The sequence below is a fragment of the Cydia splendana genome, chromosome 7 (assembly GCF_910591565.1).
Source record: "Cydia splendana chromosome 7, ilCydSple1.2, whole genome shotgun sequence".
NCBI classification, from domain to species: Eukaryota; Metazoa; Arthropoda; class Insecta; order Lepidoptera; family Tortricidae; genus Cydia; species Cydia splendana.
In genome coordinates this window covers 15,105,390-15,130,613 of record NC_085966.1, presented here as the reverse complement: position 1 = coordinate 15,130,613, position 25,224 = coordinate 15,105,390, and the positions used below count along the sequence as shown (strand labels likewise).

The window sequence follows — 25,224 nt, the reverse complement described above, 5'->3', positions numbered from 1 at the left end:
AAAAGTAAAATGATGCCAAAATTATTAGCCCCTCCCGCTCAACCCCCCGTACCCCGCACCGCATACCTACCTAACCTAACCTACTTTTCTAGTAGCATACTGAAATGCTACTAGAAAAGTGGGTTAGGTTAAGTTTGAACTGCGACCCTTACAGAAAAGAAATGCTACTAGAAAAGTGGGTTAGGTTAGGTTTGAACTGCGACCCTTACAGAAAAGAAATGCTACTAGAAAAGTGGGTTAGGTTAGGTTTGAACTGCGACCCTTACAGAAAAGAAATGCTACTAGAAAAGTGGGTTAGGTCAGGTTTAAACTGCGACCCTTACAGAAACGAAACGCTACTAGAAAAGTGGGTTAGGTTAGGTTTGAACTGCAACCCATACAGAAACGAAATTCTACTAGAAAAGTGGGTTAGGTTAGGTTTGAACTGCAACCCATACAGAAACGAAATGCTACTAGAAAAGTGGGTTAGGTTAGGTTTGAACTGCAACCCATACAGAAACGAAATGCTACTAGAAAAGTGGGTTAGGTTAGGTTTGAACTGCGACCCTTACAGAAACAAAATGCTACTAGAAAAGTGGGTTAGGTTAGGTTTGAACTGCGACCCTTACAGAAAAGAAATGCTACTAGAAAAGTGGGTTAGGTTAGGTTTGAACTGCGACCCATACAGAAACGAAATGCTACTAGAAAAGTGGGTTAGATTAGGTTAGAAAAAGGTGACGAAGTGGATTAATTAATTTAATAGGATAACGATATATTAAATATTTGCATAATTTTAATTAAAATGTGGTTACAATTTTGGTGGTCATTTACTATTTTTGGGTTTACAATTATTATTTTGGAGTCATTTGCTTTAATAGGATAGCAAGATTTAAAAATTTGGTTACAATTTTACATTAAAATGGAGTTCTAATTTTGGTGGTCATTTACTATTTTTGGGTTTACAATGATTATTTTGGTGTCATTTTATTTAATAGGATAGCAAGATGTAAAAATTTGGTTATCATTTCACATTAAAATGGGGTTTGAAATTTGGTAATCATTTACAATTTTTGGGTTAATAATGATTAGTTTGGTGTCGTTTCCTTTAATAGGATAGTAAAATGTAATAAAATTGGTAATCATTTCACATTAAAATGGTGTTATAATTTTGGTGATCGTTTATTATTTAAGGGTGGTAAAGTAGATTTTTTTGGTATTCAATTTTACTAAATCTGGTGATCAGTTAAATAGCAGCCAAAATTTATTAATCAAATTATGGTCACAAAGTGAGGTCTAAATCGAAAACGTCATATACCGGCCCCTTAATTAGGTGTATCGTGTATCTACGTGTCAGCTACGGTATCGGCCTGTCAGTTAGAACAAAATTTTGACAGTTCCGAACAACTGACAGGCCAATACCGTCCGGCGGACTGTTAATCAATGGGCCCCTTTAAATCTTAAAAAATATCAGCAGTTTTATCTTAATTTTAATCCTGATTCCTATATGGGCAACCAGTTTGCGCGCATACCGCGATAAATATTCATCCGATTCATCGGACTTATGGAATCAGAGTCACAGTACAAGTGGTAAAGCAGCAGGTCAACGTTTTTCTTTTTGATCTTATTGATATGTCTGAGATGGGTTTTTCATAGAAAAATCAAGTGTCTCGACCCCAATTTTAAAGCGTTAAAGTTATTTTTTAACATGAAGGTCTATAAGTAATATATATGAGGATCTTATTTAATGAAATAATCAGTGTAAAATGTATTTCCAATTCATGTATTAAATATTACCGAAATTACGATAAACGAGTGAAATTACTACGTTCAAAGAAATGTCCTCATTTGAATTGTTGTGTGTTATACTCAGTGTGTTATGCGGTATAATTTTGTCTTGAAGTGTAAGCAACACCTCACATTATTTTATTGAGCTGTGAACTATTCAACTATCAAATAAATTATATCAGTAACCTCTCCTACATCTAGGTTTTCACAAAAATAGCATGAGTGATGTCATGTTGTTAGTTCAACGTTCATTCATTTTATCATTGCTTTGTGTGTACAAAAAGATCTTATGATTATTATATTATGTTTCAACACAACCCTGTAAGGGCACTGCAATAAAATTACAAACTAATCAACTACTTAACCTAATAACATTATTAAATATACCGTTTAACCGTTTTCGAACGAAACTAAACAAAAGCAACTCTGTTGCATTTAATAATCATTTCAATTCCATCGGAGGTCATTTGTTCTAGTATTAGGACCTGGGCTATAACCGCGAAAATCGAAGTTCGCAATTTGCGGGGATTTTTCTCTGTCACTCTAATTACGCCTTCATTGGAGTAAAAGAGAAAGATCCCCGCAATTTGCGAATTTCGGTTTTCGCGGTAGCCGCTCTGGGGACGCTAGAGTTAACGTTATTGTTTTACCATAATATACTGTTCAGGGTCTCTGATCCAGTCGAATTTGCCAATATTGGGGATGAGTGATCGTGTGGATTAACCTGTATAATTGACCTGTCCGTTTTGTAGTCACGTGTCACGCGCTACGGGTTGATAACTAAATCTCCCATGTTTGTCATTTTTTATGAGCGATGGAATGCTTAACCCTTTCCCCGGCTGACATTTCAAAAATGACAATCGAATATCCGTCTTACTCATCAAAAATACATGTTTGAAGTGCCGTAAGTGGGAAATATATATCCCTTAGCCTGGTAAAGGGTTAACATGGTAACAAATTTCTTATTAATTGACTACTTATATACTCGTGTGATATTTCTTAAGATTTCAAGAATAAATTATAATTATTTTGTGTGAGTTATGTTAAACTTATGTCATTCAGTGGGTAGTGATTAAAAATGTGAATTGTGTTTACCCGAATATTTGTTAATTAATCTGTGGGTAGTCGCGAAAATGACCCTTCTCTCCTACCCGCCAATTCTAATGATGAAAAAGTATAAATGTAACTTACCATGGGATGGAAGGGGCATTCTCGCTTGGCGCTGGAACCAGTAACATGCAGCACGAAGGATACGGCTTGTTAAGTTAAGATTGTTAAAGAGTGTTGAAGTAAGAAGTTGGAGTAAAATAAAAGTAATTGATTGTACCAAGGATTTTGATTCATCAGCATCATACATCACACTCGTGTGTGATCTCTTTGTAGCTCGGTACATGTAACGTTTATAACATGAAAACGAATTTAGTAGGTACTTGACAAGAGCACCTTCTACGAGTATGTTTTAAAAATTACAGTTATTTTGCAACCGTCATCTAATTTAGTTCCCAAATCTGGCATTCCTATAATTATATTGATTGAGCAGGTTGTTGAGTTTCATTGAGTTTAGACTCGTTATAGTGGTTGATGAGACCTTATTTTAGTTGAAATCCGTGAAACACGTTCTCGTCATCATCACTATTCAAGCACAATGATGTCACTGTATCTAAAAGTCAAACGTTTCTGCTAGATGAGCCTTTTATCATTGACAATTTTTGCTGGTTCAATGATCTCACAGGTACATTACGTAGGTACCTATTTTTAACAGTTTAAGACTACATAAGATAATATTGTTTGTTTTTTTGTCAGAAAGTCAAATAAGCCAATATATTTTAAACTTTTTAAAACGTTGACATAATAATATTATAAATCTCACGCAAGTGAGTTTTTTTGTAAGCGATATGTTTATGTTTTGAGAAACCAAGAATATACTTTAAGGTGACAGGGTCGCCAGTAGGTACAATACTTAGGCGCGGGGATGACGACAAAGAATATGTATTTTGCCCCATGAAACACAGATAAAGGAAAGGTTTTACTTGTCTAAGCTCTGACCCCTAAAATCTGGCTCATTCGTACGACCGTATGTGTAGGTGGTTGACCTAGTGAGTCTTTCGCAAATATGCAGAATGCCTACCTACCACGAACATGGAAAATCGAAATGCTGCGCATCTGCCTGATCTAGACTTTTAGCTGTCAGATAAATATTCGTAGCCATACTTAGGTACTTTCCATCATGAATGACGAAAATCTCTTTAAGAGGGAGTATAGCGCCCTGGAAAGTGATAGCAGAAAGTTTTACAACTCTTAGCACTCTCGTCGCACGATTCGACGTCGCACCGTGTATGATAAGTAATTGCTTTTCTTTGTTGCCCTTAGGTCGTTGCTAACAGTAAATACATAAGGCTACAGAACAGAGCCCTAGGTCTGTCGGCAATGATATTATATAACTATAGATACGTTACACTCGTAGTTCCATATTTATATTTTATATACCGTAAAATGGGGTGAGTAGAGAGAAAACTGACATTCCAACCTCGATAACATTTTATTTTTACATATGTAAACTGAATGGTATATATGTTACTGTAAAAGCCCGAAGTACGGCAAAACCTAGGTTTTACCGGTAAATCCTAGTTTTTACCGATGCCGATCAGTAAAAGCCCGAAATGTTAAATCTTACTAGTTTACTTCGGGCTTATACCAACACCGATATGGTAAATCCTAGGTCTTACCACGGCGACCGGTAAAGTTTGAATCATGCACTGATTCTTGAGATTATTAGATGATAATTTTTAGGAAAAAAAAACCGACTATGGTATGGGCCCGATGAAAGATTATGGTAGATGGTGCACTATGTAGAAAAGGAGGTAAAAACCACCCACTTTTCTAGTAGCATTTCGTTTCTGTAAGGGTCGCAGTTCTAACTTAACCTAACCCACTTTTGTTCGGTTCTGTGAGGATCGCAGTTCAAACCTAACCTAACCCACTTAACGGCGCATGCGGTGCGGTGTACGGGGGGGTTTGAGCGGGAGGGGTTGAGAATCAGTGTATGATTCAAACTTTACCGGTCGCCGTGGTAAGACCTAGGATTTACCATATCGGTGTTGGTAAAAGCCCGAAGTAAACTAGTAAGATTTAACATTTCGGGCTTTTACCGATCGGCATCGGTAAAACCTAGGTTTTACCGGTAAATCCTAGGTTTTGCCGTACCTCGTAGTTGGGGTGAGATGGGATTTCATACAAAGGTGATTTTGGAACATTGTTGGATCGATTTTTGTTTCTTATGAATATCACTATATATAGCTCCATTTGTAATACGAATACATTATTTAGGTAGCAGTAGCCTTTAAAAACCATCTCACCCCCCTGACATCCCTTCTCTCCCTATTCATAACCCAACTCTCCACGCAATCCCTACTCACCCCATTTTACGGTACCTACGAAGAAATCTGTTATTTTTTATTAATATTCGCATTCCATTCATCATTGTCATGCTCGTTGTTAAATATGAGCTTGTCTCTTTCTCTTTCGGTGAGCGGGAGCTCGTTAGCACGTGCACATTGCGCGCTTGCCCAGGTGCGACTAAAGGCAACTTGTACAATTTGTCACAAGGTAAGGGCTTCAATTTTGGAAGGCCTATAACATATCTTGAGTCATCAAAATCATTTTCTGTCGGACGCATTTCTACACAAACAAACTAAACAACACATTTAGGAAATTTTCGTTAACAGTGCCTTGACGCAAATGACTCCCGGGTTAAGAATGCTGAGCTGAGACAGTGTCATGTTCACGGCAAAAGTGTCAAATACATATTTTAAAAAGATTATTTGCATTAACGCTTATAGATTCAAGGACGTCGGGAATTCCCTCCTCTTGACTTCGGCCCGATTCGAACTATAAGATAATCCCAAATATTTGGTCTAAAGACGATATGGATTAGATATGTCAGTGACGTATGACAAAAGTGACGTTTTTGTTTGAAGAAACGTCACTTTTGACACTGACATATCTAATCCATATCGTATGTAGACGTAATATTTGACATATCTTAAAGTTCGAATCGAGTCTTTTTATGTAATATTTATCAGAAAAAATTATTTAGATTTAAATAGTGATACATAATATGTACATCCTTACGCACTGCCTTTCTGTCATTGTGCAAGAAGGTTGGGGTTATAGTCCCATCGCTAGTTTAGTGTGGATTGGGGACGCGACACACAACTCCTATAATGTCCTTACATCAATTATACATACAACTTATATACTAATCCAACAAATGATATTATACTACATAAAAACTATAGTCCCCGAGAAATTCAGTGGTAGAGGTATGATCCGGAGTTTGAACCCACGACCAACGGTTTGGATGCCGCATTCCTTGCCGTTCATTCAAAACTTCCACCTTTTTACCTACCCTTTATTTACGGGTATTTCTTTTCAAATCAAGACCACAATTACTTTCTGAGGTTTAAAGGGTAACTAATATTCCGCAGTGTCTCAAGACGAAAGTCTTCGACCAGTGTGTGTTGCCAGTGATGACATATGGAACTGAAACGTGGCCGCTTACTGTGTGCCTCATGAGAAGGCTCAAAGTCACCCAAAGGGCAATGGAGAGGGCTATGCTGGGAGTCTCTCTGCGTGATCGCATCAGAAATAACCGAGTAACCGATGTAGCCCTCCGAATCTCTAAACTTAAGTGGCAGTGGGCAGGGCACATTGCCCGTAGAATCGATGGCCATTGGGGCGGAAAGGTTCTCGAGTGGCAACCACGTACCGGAAGGCGCAGCGTGGGTAGACCCCCCCACAAGGTGGACTGACGACCTGATAAAGGTCGCGGGAGTCCGCTGGATGCGGGTGGCACAAGACCGGTCATTGTGGCACTCTTTGGGGGAGGCCTATATCCAGCTAGCAGTGGACGTCCTCTGGCTGATATGATGATGATGATGATGATGACAGGATTGCTAAACTTACCTACCTCTTGTTTGTACCTAACCGTATTAACTTTAACTGATTGCCAATATTCATGAAAAAGATTACCATTCAAAGTGTTAATGGGATTATTTTACTTCGATATTTTAAAATTATGTGGACTGTATTCAACGAATTACGAGACGAGACACGAAACGATATACGATACGAACTTAGGACAGGCTAGATCAATTGTGGAAAGCACTCACCTTGCTGAGCTGTAGATGACGGTGCAGCTCTCGGTGGTGGCTGGCGTAGGCTGCTCAGACCCTGGGCTCGTCCAGACTTACCTCGAATCCGAGTTACCTGAACCAGCGTGGACACCGAAACGGAGCAGGAGCAGTGCTTCTTTCAACTGATTAGCCGTCCACAAGGATTATACACAATTTACAGATGAAATTGAATCTTTTAGATGAAACGAGACGATAATATTCGAAAATAATAATTAGCGCAGCGAGGCGCGCTCCGACATCTTACATTCGCGATACGAGAAGAAGGAAATATATTTTTTTTTTAAGTTTGAACGATAAGTCGATAATGTTGCCAGGCGAAATTATTTTAAGACTACAATCCTTAACATTTTCCGCTCACCAAAATACAACGTATTTTCCACAAGTTTGTACTATTATTGTCAACTGAGGATAAGATAGAATCGATATGGCTTAGGGTTTATTTTCCTATTACTATTTTTTTTTCTTTAATCTAAAGCTACGATAAAATTAGTACTTATGACTATAAGATAGTGAATTAACACTTTAGTTTTGCAAAGGTAAGGGACACAGTTTAACTATCGGACGTTTAAGTTCGCCCGATTCTGTGCGAACTGTGACAACTCGACAAATTCCGTCACTCCCTGGATGGAGTTGTACTACCCGGCCAATTTTCCACTTCATGGGGCTACATTGCTCATTGACAATAAGCACGAGCGTCCCGACGACAATGTTTTTCTGGCTATCGAACCATTTGTGGCGCTGCTGCAATGTGTGCAGATATTCGACGTGCCACTTACGCCAGAAATCCTGATGGATCTTTTGTAACAATTTCCATCTCTGAAGTGGACCTAATTTCGCATCGACCATGTTGCTTTCAGGCAATATGGTGAGCGGCTCCAAAGTAAGGAAATGTCCGGGGGTCAACACTGACAGGTCGTTTGGGTCTGAGCTGACAGGGGACAAAGGCCGTGAGTTCAGCATCGCCTCAATCTGGGTCAAAATGGTATAAAATTCCTCGAATGTAAGGCGCTGAGAACCCACGACGCGAGCGAGATGTGTCTTTACTGACTTTACACCAGCCTCGGCTAACCCCGAGAAATGTGGGCTGCCGGGCGGGTTAAAAACGAAATTTATTTGTTCTGCACGTGAAGCCTTGGCCATGAATTCTTGGAGCATATTAGATGCGCCAATAAAGTTTCTACCCTGATCCGAGATCAACCTAGAGCACCGGCCGCGGCGCGAAATGAAACGGCGCAGAGCTGCGAGATAAGCCTCTGTGGTGAGCTCTGAAGCCAGCTCAAGATGTACTGCTTTGGTGGCAGTGCATACGAAAACACAAATATACGATTTAAATGTGCGTAAACCACGGCCCCGGGCCAAACTTGTGTCAAAGGGACCAGCGTAGTCTACTGCGGCTGACGAAAATGGTTTGATTTGATTAATGCGAAACGATGGTAAATTGCCCATTATTGGCGGAGATGCCACTTTAGGCCGAGCGCGAAAACATTTCATACAAGATGAAATAACCGAATTTATAGCCCTTTTTGCCGATAGAACCCAGAATTCTTGGGATAATAAATTTTGCAACGTTTGCAATCCAGGGTGCATAAACCGGTGATGGTAATCCTCAATGATCAGCGTAGTCAACCTATGATCACGAGGCAATAACAGTGGATGTTTCACATCGAACGACAGGTCTCCTTTAGAAAGGCGGCCGCCCACCCTGAGCATTCCACGCTCATCCACAAACGGCGCCAATTTCCGCATGGGTTTCGATAGAGAGTGGGTCGACTTATCTGTCAACAAGCACCGCAATTCTGAGGCGAAGGCTCGCTCCTGGACACGTTTCACGAGAAAATGAAGAACTTTCGTAATTTCTTCAGACGACAGATTCGGGTCTGTGATTTTCGACGATGATTTTTGCAAGTTATGCATGAACCGAAAACAATAAGCGAAAATACGCAATATGCGTTGTAAAGACGAGAATCTGCTCAACATGTTGTCAATCAACGATATATTAGAGTCTGTGAACAAACTATAGATTTTTTGCTCGTTCGAAGCAGCTTGATCTGAAAAGATCTCAGATTGCGGCCAAGATTCTTGAGGATTAGACAGCCAAGTAGGCCCCGCCCACCATAGCGTATTCTGGATTAAATCAGCAGGTAACAAACCGCGGGAGCCGCAATCTGCTGGATTATCCGAACCAGAAACGTGGTGCCAATTTTCAGGGGGAACGTTTTCTTGTATATGCGCAACCCTATTAGCCACAAAAGTTTTCCACTTTGATGGACACGAACGAATCCAAGTCAGCGCGACAGTAGAGTCTGACCAAGCGTGGATATCATCAAAGGTGTGAAAATCTTTTAGAGCTTCGGTAAACGAGACAATCAAGTCCGACAACAAGACAGCAGCTAACAGCTCGCATCTCGGAATAGAGCATTTACGAAGGGGGGCCACCTTCGTTTTAGCGCAACAAAGACGCACGACAACGGATCCGTCATTTTGAACGACACGACAATAAATGACAGCACAGTAACCCTTCTCCGAGGCGTCACAGTACCCGTGAAGCTGTAACGATACGAAAGATACAACCATTCTACGGGGAATTGACAAAGAGCTCATTTCGGCCAATTGCGATTTGAATTTACGCCATTCTTGAGCGATAGCGATAGGAACCTCGTTGTCCCAATCGACACCAGAAACCCATAGAAGTTGAATTAAATATTTTGCGAAAAATACGACAGGCGACAATAGACCTAGAGGATCAAAGATACGAGCGATGTCCGAGAGGATCGATCGCTTCGTACAACGACAATCATTCAAGGAGGTCTTGAATGTGAAAGTATCTTCCTTGGAAGCCACGACAAACCGAGAATTTTTAACGATAAATCATGGACGTTTTCGAAATTGTGAAGTTGATCTGAATACAGCTCTGAACCAGGCAAGCTGCCTAAGAATTCAGGGCTATTAGAGGTCCATTTGCGCAGATGAAGCTGAGCAGACGATAATATTTGCACCAACTGTTGTCGTAACACTAACGCATCTTCGACTGAGTCTGCACCTGAAACGACGTCGTCGACATACGCATCCCTGGCCAACACTGCAGCACCTTGAGGAGCACGAGACGAAAACTCCTTTGCTAATTTCGATATGCACCAGAGCGCCTGATATGGAGCACAGGACACACCATAGGTCACTGTGAGCAAACGATAATCTTTCACAGGGTCATCAGGTGACGGACGCCACAAAATGCGCTGATAGTCGCAGTCCTGCAAATCGACAAGGAACTGCCGGTACATTTGTTTGATGTCACCGGTGAACACTACTGCATGCCATCGAAAACGAGCCAACAAGTCAAATATGTTATTTTGCAATTTAGGGCCGGCGAGCAGTGTATCATTCAAGGACTTCCCTGAAGAATCTTGGGCGCTGGCGTCAAAAACACAACGAAGAGGAGTAGTGGAGGAGTCAGGGCGCAAAATTCCGTGGTGGGGGATGTAATAAAACTGACCTTCAGACGACAAGGGAGGATCAACTTCCACCATGTGACCGCAACTAAGGTAGTCATCCATGAAATTGACATAAGCTGTCCGAAACTGAGGATTCAATTTGAATTTCCTCTCTAAATTTAAGAGACGCTTGAGAGCTATCTCACGACAATTTGAAAACCTGGGTTTATCCTGAGGATCGACATAAGTTAATGGTACTACCATCCTACCCTCAGGAGTGCGACAATATGAAGTTTCCATTTGGTTTTCACACGACATTTCTGATTTCGACAAAACGATATTTTTGGGAGGATCTACACTTTCCAGTTCCCAGAAGCGCTTGATATTATTGTCTAATGATAGACTCGACACGAGATAGCACCTCTGAGTATCACCTTCTGAACCTTTATGACAACGAGAACGAGAAGTGTTAACGTTTATAGGGCACTCACCCATCACCAACCAGCCGAAAACAGTGCGGACAGCTATGGGCTCATCTGCGTTGCCCTTGACAACGCCAGATTGTAGTGCAGCAGCGAAAAGGTTGACGTTAACCAACATGTCTATAGGTCCAGATTTGTGAAAAGACGGATCAGCGAGATCTAAATCCTTCAGATGCCTCCAAGAAGAGACATTCAGTGGTTCTGGTGGCATATCATGACAGATCTTGGGAAGCACGAACGCTTCAAACGAAAATTTGCATGAGGAGTCCCCATTCGAAGGAACTATCTCACAATCGACAATTCCAAAAGTGTCAGTCGACGAAAGACCAACACCGTTCACCGTTGGTGAGTTATTTCTAATTGGTATTCCCAGTTTTTGAGCGCACTTCAATGATACAAAGTTACAAGCAGAAGCATTATCCATCAGCATTCGGATTGGCACAAAATTATTAAATTTATTTTTTATCAGCACGATAGCTGTCGAGAACAAACTTGGTGCATTTGCATTATGCACAGCCAATGCCACTTGGGTCGGCTGAGCTGTTGGTTCCAACTCCTTATCCTTATTGAAATGCAATAATGTATGGTGTCTGTGCTTACAGATGCCACAAGTCACCGATGATTTACAATTTTTAACCGAGTGGGATGGCCTACAACAAAGTATGCAAAGTCTCCTCTCCTTAACCTGAGCAAACCTTTCCAATGGCTGCAGTTCCAAAAATTTAGTACAATTGTCCAATTTGTGTCCCGGTGCAGAACACATGGCACAGTTGCTCACTGGCGGCACAAGGAGAGCAGGCTTAGCCTTATTCGACACTGGCTTACTATACACTGGTTTACTAGGTAATGTTAACGACTTACCAACACTGTTCTCTAATGCTTGGCTCCGCTTTTCAATAAACGAAATTAATTTCTCATAACTAGGAATTTCTGTGTTCGATTCAAGTTGCAACTCAAAAGCTTCCTTACTACTAACATCTAATTTTGACCAAAGTGCATGGAATAACATAAAGTTCCTGTCAGGCAATTGATACTTTGATAAAATTTCTAAGTTTTCCTTAAAGGTTCGACATACTCTAACTAATTCCGATGCAGTCTTGGACTTCGCCGCCTCACAGTTTAATATTTTTTCATAGAATATACTGGCAATAACGACCGGTCTGGTCTAGTGGATAGTGACCCTGTCTGCTAAGCCGATGGTCCTGGGTTCGAATCCCAGTAAGGGCATTTATTTGTGTGATGAACACTAATATTTGTTCCTGAGTCATGGTTGTTTTCTATGTATATAAGTATGTATTTATCTATACAAGTATGTATATCGTCGCCTAGTACCCATAGTACAAGCTTTGCTTAGTTTGGGGCTAGGTTTGATCTGTGTAAGATGTCCCCTAATATTTATTTATTTATTTATTTATTTATTTATAACTCTTTTCTTCTCAAAATGTAATTTTAGTGTGTTATAGGCCATTAAATAATTTTCATCACATAATGGGTAATTTTTAATTAAGTCAAAAGCATGGCCGGTTACACTCGACAACAAATAATGCAACTTTTCTACTGCCGGGATATTTTTACTGTGAATCAGCGAGTCAAAGATCTGGATGAATGACACCCAATTCTCAATTTTCGAATCGAAAGGAACTATATTAATTTTAGGTAATTTAACACTCGAACTTGAACCGCAACTGTCACTTTTATTTACCACATCAGTCTTCATTTCCGCTAAACGTATTTTTATGGATTTTACCATTTGTTCGAACTGTGAAGATATTTCTAATTCACTTGACCTATCACCAGCTGAAATCGCAGAAAGCAATTCAATTTGAAAGGCATGAAATTCACTTTCAAATTTAATTACATCTTGTAAACAGTAACCTTGCAGATCGGAACTCTTTATATACTCCATCCGCACAAACGCATAATCCCGACCTACACGGCTCTTGTCGAAACTTTCGGACGAACTCGCACCATTTGTCATGTTTATTTTGTAAAATATGTATACTAATTCACTAAAACAACAACAAAACTATTTGATTCGATAACACAGATATGATAAGGTTATGATTTTAAATTGACACTTGTCAAAAAATGACAGCTAAAAGTTGCGTTCAGAAACGTAACTAATTCGACACAAAATTTTAGTCTATGAACTAAACGCTCGATAGTTTAACTAACGGAAAAACACCCAAGCCAAGTGTTTCAATCTTACCCTCCAATGTTTTTATGATTTTACAATGAACAATTTATTGACGAAAATTGGTTTTTAAAGCGAAAATAACCACGGTCACCTTACAAATTATCCGGCTCGAAGGACCAAAAAATGTTAATGGGATTATTTTACTTCGATATTTTAAAATTATGTGGACTGTATTCAACGAATTACGAGACGAGACACGAAACGATATACGATACGAACTTAGGACAGGCTAGATCAATTGTGGAAAGCACTCACCTTGCTGAGCTGTAGATGACGGTGCAGCTCTCGGTGGTGGCTGGCGTAGGCTGCTCAGACCCTGGGCTCGTCCAGACTTACCTCGAATCCGAGTTACCTGAACCAGCGTGGACACCGAAACGGAGCAGGAGCAGTGCTTCTTTCAACTGATTAGCCGTCCACAAGGATTATACACAATTTACAGATGAAATTGAATCTTTTAGATGAAACGAGACGATAATATTCGAAAATAATAATTAGCGCAGCGAGGCGCGCTCCGACATCTTACATTCGCGATACGAGAAGAAGGAAATATATTTTTTTTTTTTAAGTTTGAACGATAATGTTGCCAGGCGAAATTATTTTAAGACTACAATCCTTAACACAAAGCAATGAAACAAATTTCAAATGCTTATAATCTCGTAAACCACTCAAGTGTAAAAAACGCAGTTCAATATAATCATATATATAAAATTGAAAAACCAGAACGGGATAAAAAACGAGGGAAGAAGCGACATGGCGCCTTACAAATTTCTAAAAAAGTTTTTGACACGTTTCTCGAATACGACGCACGTATGATAAGAAAAACCTGTTCAAATCAATTATCTACATATGGGAATAGAACTAGAGCATAAAAACTATCGCTTCCGATGCGTATTTAACAATCTTCATTTTACGACATCGGCCATTTCTCGGCAACTCTCGGTTGCTTTCGTTTGGCGGTGCTACAGATTATATCAAATAATCCGTAAGTTAAAGTAAACTAAATTATGTTTGTCATGTTGGTATACAGGTATTTCTGAGTTTTTTTACACGAAGTAAAATAAAAAGTGCTGCCAACCTCAACCTTAGTCCATAGCCCATACGAGTGACTTATGCCATTTATGACATATCAATCAAAGTAATATTATCGTATGATTATCGTGTTAATAATTTGTATTTTATTGTTTTAAATTTCTCTTTCTTCTTCCCCATATTATTCAGATTGACTTTCACGGCTTCGGCAAACATTGCCATTCGTCCGGGGAACGGGCTGCCGAGATGGGCCAGAGAACCCATCAGTTCAAGGGATGGTGCCCGTAATAATGTGTGTGTGATAATTATACTTTAATGACTTTACAGATATAACCAATTCGGGAACTGTTTTCTCGCGTAATACGATACGACTCGACCAGGTAGGATTTTTTCTTCTTGCTAAACAGTCACCATCAGATATATCGGAACGGCTGAGGTATTCACAAATATCTGAACAATGTAAATTATAATGTAGTTAAAGTGCATGCTCAGATATTTTGGAGCTCAAGGGTTGCTCAAGATCTGATCAATCTCGGCCATGGCGACTGGCGAGAGCTATCGCAAGACCGGGAAACATGGCGTGATCTGGTGTCCGAAGCCAGGACTCATTTTCGGTCGTTGCATCACCGTAGCCGTCGTAAGTAATGTCAATATCCAGACAGGGAAATGGGGACTATTTACGTTTGTATGAAAATGCGATTTATGGGCGGTGGTCGGACATATTCGTCTTAAGGCGGAAATTATTCTAATGAACGTGTTTGCAATTGGGCTTATAAAAATAAATAATAATTTTGGGTTAGCATTTGAATCACGCATTATAGGGAGGGGCGGGCGGAAGGGTGGCATTTTATAGGGGTCGGTCACTCCTTTCAAATGACACCCGATTTGTGTCTAGGAGACGCGTAGTTTTTTTATACGTGTTTGAAGTTGCGTTCACAACACACCTGACTCGCTGTCAAAAACGAAATACAGTGCCAGAGTCACCGTTAGGTACGACGACGAGCGAAGCGAGGAGGAGTGTTAGGTATCTTGCGTTCACAACACACCCGACTCGCTGTCAAAAAAGAAATACAGTGGTCAAAAACATGTATACGGACAAAGTGCTCAAAACATGTATACGGACAAAGTGCTCAAAAATATGTATACGAAATTCCAAATTGGTTACCCTTTCGTACGCTTTGGTTGTATTATTGAACATAACCTCAAAAAATAAAAATAAAATATTTTCGTGCTAACTATTGATTTCCTAACTTTGGGGATGGGTTCGGGGGGGGATCCTACTTCCCCCCCTCCCTATAATGCGTAATTCAAATGCAACCCCATAATTTTATGTTGAAACAAGTTTTAAATAAATACATACGTAGATGAAAAAATACAATCTTGCCTTTTATCAAATCACATAATTTTTTGAGAAATTTGCGAATTAAGTTATTCAAATATCGGTTACAAATAAGAAGTCCCTATCACAGTTATAAACCCTGGCAGCGTTCAATACATAATAATATCGGTATTTAACTAAACTCTTTATTTCATTTACGCGAGCCGAGCTGCGGGCCTGTCTAGTGTAATATAAATTTGAAAACATCTAACAAATGTCAGTCAGAGACTCAATATTTATAATTTTTTTTTGCAATATATATTTACTTATTATACAAAAATTTGCATCTTAAAAAGCTATGTTAGTTTTTTTGCAGAATTAAATTAAATATTTGGGTAATAATTTCTGTCATGTCATGAGATACCTATTATTCAAATGAATGTCGCATGACAACCTAGTTCTGAACCGAATCCTGTTCTGCGTGCGTCACTATCTTGTCACTAAGCAACATACCACGGGATGATAATCACAAATGCTAATTGCCATACAAAGTGACGTCCTTAGGTATAAACTTTAGGCACCTCCATGGCACGTGATAGGGGGGAGTGGCACGGTCATTGACGTATTAGTTATATCTAAGGACTGGCTTTACAGGCACTAAAAATGGTACTAGTTCAGCGGTATCACTCACGAATTCGAGCCAATCGTGCAGCCTAACGCAACTAGTTGCAACCAATCGCGCGCGTAATGCGAACTCATCAACCAATCGCGTGCGTGATGCAAACTCATCAACCAATCGCGTTGTAGCGATGTCACACCGCTGTACTGGCCCCATTCATGCCCCATTCTTATTGCCCGTAATGCCAGTCCTGAGATATATACATCAATGGGCACGGTAACATCAACGTACAGTCAGCAGCAGAAGTTGCTAAGCGGACGAGGTGCTCAAAATTACCTTGAAATGCTCTTATTCTCTTAACAATAAAGTCTCATCAAGATCATTTTGACCATTTGGCCCGATTAGCAACTTCCGCTGGTGACTGTACATCCGGTAACCTTAGTAAAGCTAAGATCAGTCACTGTGTTGCTAAGTGCAGTGACTGTAATTTTTTTTAGAAACCTTTGTAGTGAAAAAAAATCGTTACGTATATAAACCTGTAGAAGATAGGTTAAGACTGCGTCGACCGTCCAGTGGCGCCTTCATTATGGGTGACTTTTTCAGCCAACAGGTACCACGTTGTCGGTTATCAATAAGGTTGATTTTAAATTGAAGTTATAATATGGAAATAGCGCCTAATTGAAAACCGACAATAAAATAAATAAGAAACCTTTTGGTTGAGAATGGCACAGGGGAATTCTATTTTCTAATAAACCAATGGAGGCCACACCACGTTTTTCCGTTTAGGTGATAAAGCAAAAAATAAGCAAAATAAAACTACGTGACATAGATCAAAAGTTGGGGAATCAGTAGGACAACAATATTAATATACTTATTCATACATACATTTATTGGTTTATTAGAAAAAACAATTCCCCTACTAATGAGGGCGCCACTGGACGGTCGACGCAGTCTTAAAGTAAAGTAGGTTAGCAGGCAGGTATACTAACTCGTAGCAGATGTTTCATTTGTAAATGCTAATAGGTATCACAAAATAAATAATAGTACTAGGTACAGAAGACTCACTCTCTAACAAAGCGCATCCGTTACGATCAGGACAGATATGGCCGCTAGTTGGCGACAGCGCCACGCGCGGCTTATGGCTAGCCACCAAAATTGGTGTGGAATGGATGTACTTTTAGCTACCTGTAGCAAAGCGACGAAATCGCGGAGTGAGCCACGCCTGCTAATATCCTCGCCGACTATTTTTGACGGTCCGTGCATGGCACGCGACGGGTATGGTCGGAGACGGAACGGGCTAGTGGGCATAGTCCCATACTTTTTCATACAAAGAATAATTTTTTGCCTGACACGTTCATAGCACGGTCATGGTATGATACGGTGTAGTGGGCAGAGACCTTAAAAGGCGAGTATCTAGAACTATAGAGGCACCTCCATAACAAATGTACCTAGTAAAGGGTGAAGGTAACATTGTCTGCCTGACTTTTGCCTGCCTCAATTTGTAATTTGTGCCCTGTGTTGTTTTTCGTTAATTGTGGTTTGTGGTGTGACAATTACGCAGCGTCTTACGTAAGCGAACAACTTGCGAATTATTTTGTGTATAGTCCCTGGTGTTCACTTAATTATACGGCAAATGATGATGATGGAATTTCCTATTGCAGAGTTGCTCCTTTTGACTCACAGATTGATTTACGAAGGGGAGCCAATGGAATTTTTGATGTAAAATTTTGACTTAAAACGGTGCCCCCCGAAATTTGTAAAAAATAAAGTTTTGCTATGTGGTCAAGTTTGGTATCATTTTTGTGTAACTTAAGGATGCTAAATTCGTTTCTGATATTTAATTTATACTTACGGTTTCATATAAATAATTTAAAAAAAAGAAAAAAAAATCGATTTTAATTTTTTCGAATAAAAGCCTACATTTTTCTTATTTTAACATGCATACAAAAAATAAAAAATTCATGAAAAAGCCCTACTATTTCTCGTTATAAAAAGTATCATTCGTCGTTTGTCAAGTTCATTGAAATTTGACAAACGACGTGTCATTCGAATCGTCTTAATCGTCCGCTGGTTATAGGCTATATGACGTCACAAAAAAATGAACACGGCGCCCTCTAGAAGTCATAAAGTCACGAACCAAAAAAATAAATATAAGTAATGATGACGTGTTGTATATGATTTGAAAGAGCTCAATTAGCACATTTCAAATATATACATATTGTTAGCTTTTGCACCCGGCTTTGCCTGCATGCACCCGATAAAACATTAATTTATCTGGTAGGTAATTCGAACTACGAATCTACAATCGCTCTGGATTCTATCTATCCGCGTGTTACGCGACTACGGCGATAGGTACAAGAAGGATTTTTCAAAATAAATTTGTTAAGCCGCTATATATGTACATGGTGTTTTTTAATGACTTGCAATATTTTATAACGTGAATAGGTATAGAAGTCCAGGTCAGCAAATTTTTTTACGAGATGTGGTTTGGTCCCATGGTAAAAGTAGCTTAGTATATTCATCTCGTAAAATTCGCAGTGGTCAGGCGAAATGTACCTATGTGACGCACCGGACTCGGTCCAAAAGGCGACACTAGAAGGGTCAGGCGTAGCCCGATGTACGTGGCGCGCTGTACGCGGTCCAAAGCCGGGCGCCTTCGGCACCCTCATACTAAAAGAGTCGGGCGTAGCCCGACGTACGAGGCTCGCTGTACGCGTTCCAAAGCCGGGCGCCTTCGGCGCCCTCATACTAAAAGAGTCGGGCGTACCCCCGACGTACGAGGCACGATGTAAGCGTTCCAAAGCCGGGCGCCTTCGGCGCCCTCATACTAAAAGAGTCGGGCGTACCCCCGACGTACGAGGCACGATGTAAGCGTTCTAAAGCCGGGCGCCTTCGGCGCCCTCATACTAAAAGAGTCGGGCGTAGCCCGACGTACGAGGCTCGCTGTACGCGTTCCAAAGCCGGGCGCATTCGGTGCCCTGATACTAAAAGAGTCGGGCGTAGCCCGACGTACGAGGCACGATGTACGCGTTCCAAAGCCGGGCGTCTTCGGCGCCCTCATACTAAAAGAGTCGTGCGTAGCCCAACGTACGAGGCCTGATGTACGCGTTCCAAAGCCGGGCGCCTTCGGCGCCCTCATACTAAAAGCACACCTCGGACACTGGCGATCAAATGTATGAAACAAACGCGTTCCTACGCACACAGTCTAAGCTCGTGTAGGTGAACGCGTACCATGCTTGTATGAGTGAGATAAGACGTGCTAGGGTTTCCGCCATTTTGTTCTCAAGTTCGATGACCTCAATGACTCAAAACTCATTGCGCGAATTAGGAAGAAATAAGAATCGTATTATGTTGTAAGGTGGGTATCTAAGCTCGATTTATACAATAGTTTCCTATTTTGAATCAGTATAAACCATTATAAACGAAGTAACAAATTTTTTATAAGGAAATTCAGGCCACCAAAATATTACGTAAGTTAAAAACATGATTTTTTTGTTCATATAGATATTGTGTTGTTTTCAGTGTGTTCTGATAGGTTTTGTAAATATTTGTTTAATATTTGAATATTTTACGTGGCCTCCGCTCTGCGCACCGCGTCGTCGCGTCCTTGCCAGCCGGTAACTGTGAGGTAACCGAGAGCGGGTGGGCGGCACTTTCAACGGGAGGGAGTGTCCATACTGTACGTTAGTAGTATTTATTATACTGTGCGTAGGCCGACGTACGAGGCACGATGTACGCGTTCCACAGCCGGGCGCCTTCGGCGCCCTCATACTAAAAGAGTCGGGCGTAGCCCGACGTACGAGGCTCGCTGTAGGTACGCGTTCCAAAGCCAGGCGCCGAAGGCGCCTTCATGCCAAAGGTTCTCGGGCGTAGCCCGATATATGCGGCGCTCTGCGTGCATTTCTGTACTGGGGACGCCCTCGCAAAAGTAATATAAAGTGACTTCAAATATTATTAGTAAGTAACGAAATCCTGACCCCAAAATTAATAAAATAAAAAATAAGTTCAAAAACTAAAACCCGACTACTGCAAATCGCGCTCTAAAAAGTATGAAACAAGATAGAATTCTTATCTGAAATTTTCATACAGGAAAATTATAAGAGTTATCATTTTTTAATATATTTACAGAGATTCAGAGGATAGTCGTGGTCGTATGCCTCTATACCTTAAAGTTTATAATCGTGGCATACGTCCACGGCGATCCTTTGAATATCTTTGTAAATATATAAAAAAAATATAACTCTTATAATTTTCCTGTATGATAATTTCAGATAAGAATTCTATCTTGTTTCATACTTTTTAGAGCGCGATTTGCAGTAGTCGGGTTTTAGTTATTGAACTTATTTTTTTATTATACATAGTTAGTCCTTAGAGCCCTTAGAACATTTTAGGAAGGAGATCCACCTTGATTTTCGATACGGTCGGGATGAAAGATGGGGTGATTTGTCCCATGCAATCATAAATTTATGCAAGCACCTGTTTAGGTTTCTGCAATAAGTTTGGTGACATTTTCGAGTAAATCAAAAGACAGAAATAATTTAGGTAATTAAATATTCAAAATACAAATTAATAATGTAAATATTGACTGATATTTAAATTATTTTCCTCCGCATAGCTACGTCCCTTAAATTGGATTACGTTGTGCACCTAGCATAAGCAATGTTAAAGAGTGTTTACAGATATATAGGCAGTAAAATCTTTAAAATACGAAATAATGTAAATTAGTCCATTTCTCTTTTTTTTTCTTTTAATTTACTCGATAATGACACCAAACTTAATGCAGAAAAAAAATTTCTGATTGTATGGGACAAATCATCCCCACCCTTTCAACCACACCGCACCATAAATCAAGGGGGCTCCCGTTCCTAAAATGATATAAGGGTTCTAAGGACTCACTATGCTAAAGGGTATCTCATCATCATCAAACGCCGTAATTTTCATAGCTGTAACTCATATCTTTGTATGCTGGTGGTCAAAAGAAGGTCTACATTTAATTTTTTTTTCTTTATGTTTTTAGACAAAAATATGCAATGTGTATACTTTTTATAACGAGGAGTAGTAGGGCTTTTTCATGTTTTTTTTATTTTTTGTGTATATATAAAAATAAGAAAAATTTTGGCATTTATTCGGAAAAAATAAAATAGATTTTTTTTATTTTATTCTAATTATTTATATGAATCCGTATAAATTAAATATCAGAAATTAATTTAGCATCCTTGATTTACCCGAATATGATACCAATCTTGCGCACATAGCCAAACAATTTTTTTTACAAATTTCGGGGGACCCCCCTTAGGTCAAAATTTTGCATTAAAAATCCGGTTGGCTCCCCTTCCTAAATCAATCTGTGAGTCAAAAGGAGCAACTCTGCAAAAGGAAATTCCATCATCATCATTTGCCGAATATCACACTTTTTTGTCGTGAGCGCCACGGACTTAGGTACAGATTAGATTATCCAGTCTTCGTTGTTTTTGAAGATATTGTTATTCTTGAAAACTTAGTCAAATATACCAGACACCAATGCACATCCAATGCACCCGTTGCATACATGCATGCTTTTTGATGCAGTGTTCCTAGTCGCCATTTTTCAATGCATGGTCACTTTGAATAATGGGAAACCGTTACTTGCATCACTGGCCATATTTTACAACGAAATAGCACTAAATAGCGCACAGGGCGAAAATACTATGGTAACAAAATAACTCCTGATGTAGAGTCTGATGGCTGTTTTTTACAAGTGAAGATACCTATTTTTAAGTAATAGCCGGAGAGCTAGCCACGGAAATAGGTATGCAATTTATAGAGTAACGAAATCCCTCTAGTTAGTATGCCATACTATCATTATTTATTAATCCGGGCGCCTGGCAGCTGTCTAGCGGTGGGTGTGGGAGTGGATGGGCAACAAAGTGGTTGTAAAATCAATTGAAGGTGTGCAATTTATAGAACTCTGTGTTTGGTGTGATATGATAGCTAATTATGTATTTAATTCAAATATAACAATGCCAGGCGTTTTATTTGGGGGAAAAGTAGTGCCAGGTGGTGAAAATACACAATCACTTGTGCGCCTGCAGGAAGATCACGAGCAAATTGCACCTGACTCACTATCTATGCGTAAAGCAATTGTGAGTACTTCCTGCAGGCGCACAAGTGATTGTGTATTTTCATCACCTGGCACTACTTTTCCCCCAAATAAAACGCCTGGCATTGTTATATTTGAATTAAATAAATAATTAGCTATTATATCACACCAAACACCGAGTTCTATAAATTGCACACCTTCAATTGATTTTACAACCACTTTGTTGCCCATCCACTCCCACACCCACCGCTAGACAGCTGCCAGGCGCCCGGATTAATTAATAATGATAGTATGGCATACTAACTAGAGGGATTACGTTACTCTATAAATTGCATACCTATTTCCGTGGCTAGCTCTTAGACTATAAGTTTTGTTTGGTCTGCAATATACCCGGGATTAATGGATCACAATGTATCTCGACTGTTGTATTTAAAGATAAGATAGTCTCTACTTAATATTTAGATGTTCAATGTATTTTTCGTGTCTCCATGTAGGTAGGTACCTAGGTTTATTGTAAATGTACAAACATGCAGTTTCACACAACGGAATTTATAATTTCGTTAAGTTAAGAATGTCTAGACTTCTAAAACAATCACCTTTCATTTTGTTGACTTTGTAGCGAAAGTGTTGTTTAAGTACTTACCAATTTAAGAACTGCTGTTTGTTCCTAAATATTTACTTTCCATGTACGTGACTTCAGAAGCCCTAACGAAATTTTGTTCTTAATATTAAAAACAAAATGAAGCCGACTAAGGCTCGATAGCTCTTGCAAGTGTTTAATTCATAGTCTAAGGCCCTTCTTACAACCTTATGGCTAGTTTTCAACAGCGATTCGACGAATCGCGTCATGTCAATGGCAGCAAGCACACGAAGCAACTTCTCGAAAACTGTTATTTAAATAAAACCTATAAAATTATTGATGGAGTCTTTATTCTGGTTTTTGAGTTGCGTTTAAAAATACTCAATAAAGTACCCGCTCCGGGACTTAAAGGCTCAGAAGTTTTTCAAGCGCTGAATGTCATTGCTTGTAGATCATTCGACACCCTTCTCGTGGGAGGCTGTGATCTCGTCTCTGCTGTGTAGACTGCTTCAAGTCACGCCCCACCGTGTGAGGCGTTCAGTCACCGTCATTTGGTGGACGGTTGGACTGAGTCTCGTAAAAATGGGCCATCGCCGGCCACTCCAAGGGACGCATTTATGCGTTAGAGGGAGCAAGTGATATTGCTATCTCATTCTACCGCATGGCTGGCCGGCGATGGCCCATTGTGTACTGGGGCCTTAACAAACAAACACAATTGTTTGGTCAATCACTAAATGAAACAAATTCAATTTGAGCCAGAATTATTAATCACTCGTCATTCCCGCCTTTTGTTTTCACATAATTGATACAATTTGCCCACAAAGGCGTCAATTTGGAACTTTTGCTTTCAGTTCTGGTTCACTGCCTTAATTTCAGTCATAAATTCTTATTAGGTACCTACGTAAAGAACACTTTCAAAATGTGTGAGTAATTATCCAATTATCCAAGACAACGCAGAAGTTAATGCAGACCTTAAAGGGTTTTATAAGGATAATGGCACTATTTCAGTTGAAGAAGACATTTAAGAAGCCGGTAAAGATATTTTTGATTTCGCATTCCAAACTTCATAGCCATATCACTTTAGGGGGCCTAGCCAAGATAACAATCGTTCGCAGAGAAACGAAACGAAACGCAACCGCTGCCCGATTCGAACTTTAAGATACGTCAATGAATAGATCTAGAAACGATATGGATTAGATGTGTCCGGGTCAAAAGTGACGTTTTTGTTTGAAGAAACGTCACAGTTGACACTGACATACCGTAATTATAGCCAACTTTGCCCGCTTTTTTTGAAAAAAACACGAATTTCTCAAAAAAAATATATCACATCATATGACTTTTGTTTTGCTCAGCACGTTCATAGTGATGAAACGCATCAGTTTAATTGAAGAAAAATTTTTTAAATCATGTTTTACCCACTTTTTTGGCGTTTTAAAGGGCGGGCAAAGATATCCGGGGTTTGAGCCAACATTGCCCAAGTCAATTTGGTGTCCAAATACAGCTCGTATGATGATGACGTCTAAGGATCTTTTAAAGGTTTTGGGCAATCCTACCGTTCCCTGTTAATAACTTGGCGATAAGTGTAAAAACTTTTGAATAAATTTGGTGGGCAATGTTGCCTACCCGTTTTTGGCCATTTCCATACAAGACTCACCTAAGCATTTTACAAAGGCTAGGGTTGTCACTTTAGAGAAAACCTGTTACAATAGTTTAATGGCCTAAAATATGAGTTTTGTTGTATTTTTCATGCGTTAAAGGGATAAAACATCTAAATAAAGGATAATAAGACCAATCAAATACATTATATATTTAAAAACTTACTTTAGTGTACGAACATTTTTTTTTCTACTTGCATTCATTTTTCAACAATTTTTTGCCCGCCGAAACCCTATATTTGACAACTCGCTGAAATTCCCAAGTCAAGTTGTGCACATGTTTGGTATATAGTTTTGTCACAAATTTAACCTATTTTCTGCTAAAAATAGCAGGGTGGCCATAAGTATTTTAATTTTTTCTACATTAAAGAATTTGTTTAAAATTGTCGTTTTGGGCAAAGTTTCCCCTGGTGGCAAAGTTGACTATATTGACGGTATCTAATCCATATCGTTTCTAGATCTATTAACTGGCGTATCTGAAAGTTCGAATCGGGCCGCCAGTCTCTAACGCACTATGAAAGAGTGCAGTATGAAAGAGGGACAACGATTGCCATCTTGGCTAGGCACCCAGAGTTCATGTCTCCTGTGATCCTGTCTAACTCATCAGACCAGATCACAGATTACCTCGTCTTCCAACTTTATAGTTAGACTTAACAGATAGATAGTTTTGAGCACATCATTCGCACAGCTACTTCTGATAATTACTGTAGTTTAACCACAAGGCCCGCCCTCTGACCAAGCTGTGTACAAGTTACTTCGATAAACGCCTCGACTGTAGACGTTTCCTGCAATGAACCCGGGGTTAATTACCATAAATAAGTGTTATTTTTATTAAGTTAATCAACGCGACCTCTTTGAATATCACTATCAAGGTAAAG

General features: G+C 39.7%; 1 protein-coding gene across 1 annotated transcript; it reads right to left on the bottom strand.

The window, feature by feature from the left end:
- Nucleotides 1-9,757: 9,757 nt before the first annotated feature.
- On the bottom strand, nt 9,758-10,987 carry LOC134792342 (uncharacterized). The gene has a single exon (XM_063763611.1). The coding sequence runs from the start codon at nt 10,985-10,987 to the stop codon at nt 9,758-9,760; it is 1,230 nt and encodes a 409-aa protein (XP_063619681.1).
- Nucleotides 10,988-25,224: the final 14,237 nt, after the last annotated feature.